Source organism: Rhagoletis zephyria, unplaced genomic scaffold (genome assembly GCF_001687245.7).
Source record: "Rhagoletis zephyria isolate East Lansing unplaced genomic scaffold, Rhagoletis_zephyria_1.1 Rzeph_scaffold_06645, whole genome shotgun sequence".
Lineage (NCBI taxonomy): Eukaryota > Metazoa > Arthropoda > Insecta > Diptera > Tephritidae > Rhagoletis > Rhagoletis zephyria.
In genome coordinates, this window is record NW_016163728.1 from 23,930 (window position 1) to 27,713 (window position 3,784).

At 35.4% G+C, this 3,784-nt stretch overlaps 1 protein-coding gene across 1 annotated transcript; it reads left to right on the forward strand.

The window, feature by feature from the left end:
- The first annotated feature begins 2,431 nt into the window (after positions 1 to 2,431).
- Positions 2,432 to 3,209, forward strand: LOC108373381 (uncharacterized protein C45G9.7). Its single transcript, XM_017629253.1, has 3 exons — positions 2,432 to 2,584; positions 2,634 to 2,762; positions 2,810 to 3,209. Exons 1-3 carry the CDS (start codon positions 2,531 to 2,533, stop codon positions 2,996 to 2,998), a joined length of 372 nt encoding a protein of 123 aa, XP_017484742.1. The 5' UTR covers positions 2,432 to 2,530; the 3' UTR covers positions 2,999 to 3,209.
- The last annotated feature ends 575 nt before the right edge of the window (positions 3,210 to 3,784 follow it).

Below are 3,784 nucleotides of genomic sequence, written 5' to 3' on the forward strand. Positions count from 1 at the left end.
ATAAGTCAGTTCCGCGCTAGTTCTTTTAAGGCCCTGTCTCCACAGGAAAACACTGATGTCGTGAAAACTATGTCACAAAATATATTTCCAATGGAGACCGCCTATTTCTCATGTGCTGCAATATATGTCAGCGCTTATTGCTTGACATCTATTGCAGGCAATTCGATAGTTTGACAGCCATATTTTCATTTGAAAGAAAGCGTGCTGGTGGTAACATCGATGAAATTTTTATATTAAATCAAAATAAAAGTCTGTTACTTATTGGATTATTTATGATTACGTTTTAGGAAATTATTCATCAAGTTTTTTAAAGATTTAAATGTTTTTAAACACCGAATTTGAGAGAATGTTGTCTGGTGGCGTCATGCGGCAAATGCTTATTTCAAGACATCAAAGTGCCCACACACAAAAACTTGCAATCACATTGCTCGTCAAAATGACAGTTGGTAGGCCATCGCTGTTCGCCTGTGGAGTTCTGCGGTAAAGTAAATTTGTGCATAACATTTAGATATCTACTAATTGTATGTTTCACAGCATGCTTTCGATAAACTTCGACTTCACATCACTGCAGTTGTTCTGGCTATTTCACACAATTAACAAGAAAATGATACCTTATTCTTTTGCAAAATCATGCAATGAAAATAAAAATTACATAAACGGATGATCAAACTTAACATTATTTAATAAAAATATAATTTTTCCAAAATATCGTAAAGAAAAATCGATACATTTTCACACTCGTTTTGCTATATCGTAAACTAATGCAGCGTTTTTGCTGCATTTAAAATGCAACATTTAGCACTTTCGAACATATGTTTTCGAAGAGCGTTCATGCTATCGCATTTAGCAAATGTACATTTACGCGAGTTCGAAATCGTATGCTTTTGACAAACAGCCGTGTTCCAGTAGCTTATTCAGATCCGTATCTATTACGATAAATTCTCACGGAAAAGATAATGTCCAAAATTCCCTACTGAAAAGGAAAAAATAAATTCTAAACCGAAAATTCAATACAAAAACTTGAATTATTTTAACCATAACCAAACATTTGTTTGTGTATATATTCATTTGTCGGTGCTGTCAATTATAATTTCCACACTTAATTAGGAAACAAAACAAACAGAGTTGATCACAAATTAATCCAGATTTCTATCAGCATCATATCGATGTTTAATTTGCGTAACTTTTCTTTATCCAAATAATGTAAAATAATAAATGAAATCTCGATCGGCGATCACTGAAACGCAGCTAGCGACTGTATACTCGAAAAAGCAATGTTGCCACTTCTTCTCATTAAACCATGTTCGAATCGTGGAAATTTTGGAAGATCACAGGGTTGCTTTTAGCATTTAGATTCTAAATGCAAAAATGGAGTTGCATTTAGTTGCATTTAGGTGACGAATTTTGTATGGATAAATGTACATTTAGAGTACCATTTAGAGCTAAATGCGCTAAATGTGCTTTTACGCGTAAGCAAAAACAGCTCATAAGTCGAGACTACTTAGGGCCGGTTGTTCAATGTCTGATTAGCACAAATCGGAGGTAGAAACTCCGGTTAAGCACAACTACTGCTTTATCGATCACATGTTACATGCATGATGTCGAAATCGTCGATAGTGTAGTGGTAGTGATAACCAGACATTGAACAACCGGCCCTTAGTAGAGTCTGAAATGCGACTATGGGCCTGTGCCAATCGGTAACTTTTTTCTCAGTGGTGAGACGGGGTGGAAAAATTTGCTATGGTGTACAAATAAATTGAATTTTGCTGTGCCAAATGCAGAGTAAAATTTTGACAGTTGAAAAACCAAACAAACGCTCGTGCGAAAGCTTTATTTTTGTGTGTTGCTGAAATTCTTAAAATTTATATTTATTTTATAATTTGCAAGTAACGTACGCTTTTTTTATGCTGTTTCAGCTTTCATTTTCATGTTCACTCCTTATTACCGCCAAGCAATATTAGTGGTATTCATCTAAACCGATAACTTTATCAAGCAGATAATCTTATAAGTTTATGCACTCTGTTACATGAACGACCCACACTCTCTTTTCGTTTACACATGCGACAATAGTCGTGTTTTCCTTGGTTATAAAGCGCAGTGTCACTAACTTTATACCACTAGCACGGGGATAAAGAAATTATAGAAACTACCTCACTAAATTGGAAAAAATTTTATTTACGAGATATCTATTTAAATAAATGTACATATAACATAATGGCAATTTAATTGAAGCAAGTTATAAGAAACAATGCGATAGCTTTAAAAAAACAAACACACTTTAAATTATATTTTCCCTTCAAAATTTTCGCTTTGGTGATGACAATGAAAACAATAGATGTCAAAGCGTTCATTGTAGCAAGCATACTTTTAACGTGCGTTCTGTTAAACCAACGCCAACGCCAACGCTAAAGTTCTATGTGGACCGGCCTTTAGTATCGATCGAACAGTATCGAGTGTGTACTTGTATTTACTCGTATCGTTTCATTCCTAACAGAATTTGGTTTTAAAATCTAATATTTTAAACTCTGGAATGGCGAAAATGGCTTTTCAACATCAGGCCGGTACGGCCATGGAGTGCTTAAGTGTAGGCATTTAAATAAAATGACAATCTCTTATTAAATATAACATTTCAGATTCCAATAACGCTTCATAAAGAAAAAGACTTTGACCGCGAAGGGCGTGAAATACTAAAGTGTGGATTTAAAATAGGAGGTGGCATAGACCAAGATTTTAAGAAAAGCCCTCAAGGATATACCGACTATGTTAGTAATATAATCATTTTAACATAATTTAATGTCACCATTTTCAGGGTATATATGTTACTGAAGTTCACGAGAAAAGTCCAGCGTCAAGAGCGGGTTTGCGTATCCACGACAAAATCTTACAGTGCAATGGTTATGATTTTACAATGGTTACTCATAAAAAGGCAGTTAGCTACATTCGGAAAAATCCAGTTTTAAATATGCTCATTGCAAGGAAAGGAGTAACTTCCACGTAACTGTTTACTTAATTTTTCGACAAAAGGGGAGTACTGGGGTTTCCTTTTCTATATTCGCGCTTTTGTTTCGCTTACTACGTCGGAATGGGTGGGCCGAAAGTAATATTTGTCACATATACACGTTGCAAAAAAATCATTATTTTAAGTAAAGGTACATTTATTGTCTAACATTAACAAATTTTATAAAAGAAAAGAATTGAAATAACATCAATCGCGGACTCTGAAATTGATAGCCAAAAGTATGGGCCATTTCCTCAACCTTTAAACATCGTTATCGACGTTACTGACTCCATACATTTAACATTAAACGGCGGTTCAAGTAGCTAAATAGCGGGGTTGGAGTTACTGCACCCACTACGCCTGCCGCCCGTTTAACCATCGCACATACAGGAAAGATTCCGCGAAGGGAAAATTTTAGTAGACGGACGGCAAATTCTAGAAAAAGGGGGGATGAGGGGGGGTAGAACAGGACCCCCTGATTTCAAAACTACCCCCCTTTTTTCTAGCAACCCTATAGTTCTTATATAATTTATTGTTAAAGTTTTCATATAAACGATGAATAAGATAGCAAAATAACATACAACTTAGTGCTACCAGACTGGCATTTTGAATAATATTATAATATGAATTTTTACTTGGTAGAATTATTATTTCTGTGTTGCCGAAGAAGAGGGGGCTGAACACATTTTGCAGAGAACACCTTTCTGCGTAGGCAGCCTTCGGCCGCACCTAGGGATTATAACCCTCAGGCAGTAGAATTCTCCTTTCTGTTTTGCGAAGAAAAGG

Coding starts and splice junctions, on each gene's coding strand:
- LOC108373381 (XM_017629253.1), top strand. CDS start 2,531: ATGGCGAAAATGGCTTTTCAACATCAGGCCGGTACGGCCATGGAGTGC. Junction 2,585..2,633: donor CGGCCATGGAGTGCTTAAGT/GTAGGCATTTAA, acceptor ATAACATTTCAG/ATTCCAATAACGCTTCATAA. Junction 2,763..2,809: donor CTCAAGGATATACCGACTAT/GTTAGTAATATA, acceptor CACCATTTTCAG/GGTATATATGTTACTGAAGT.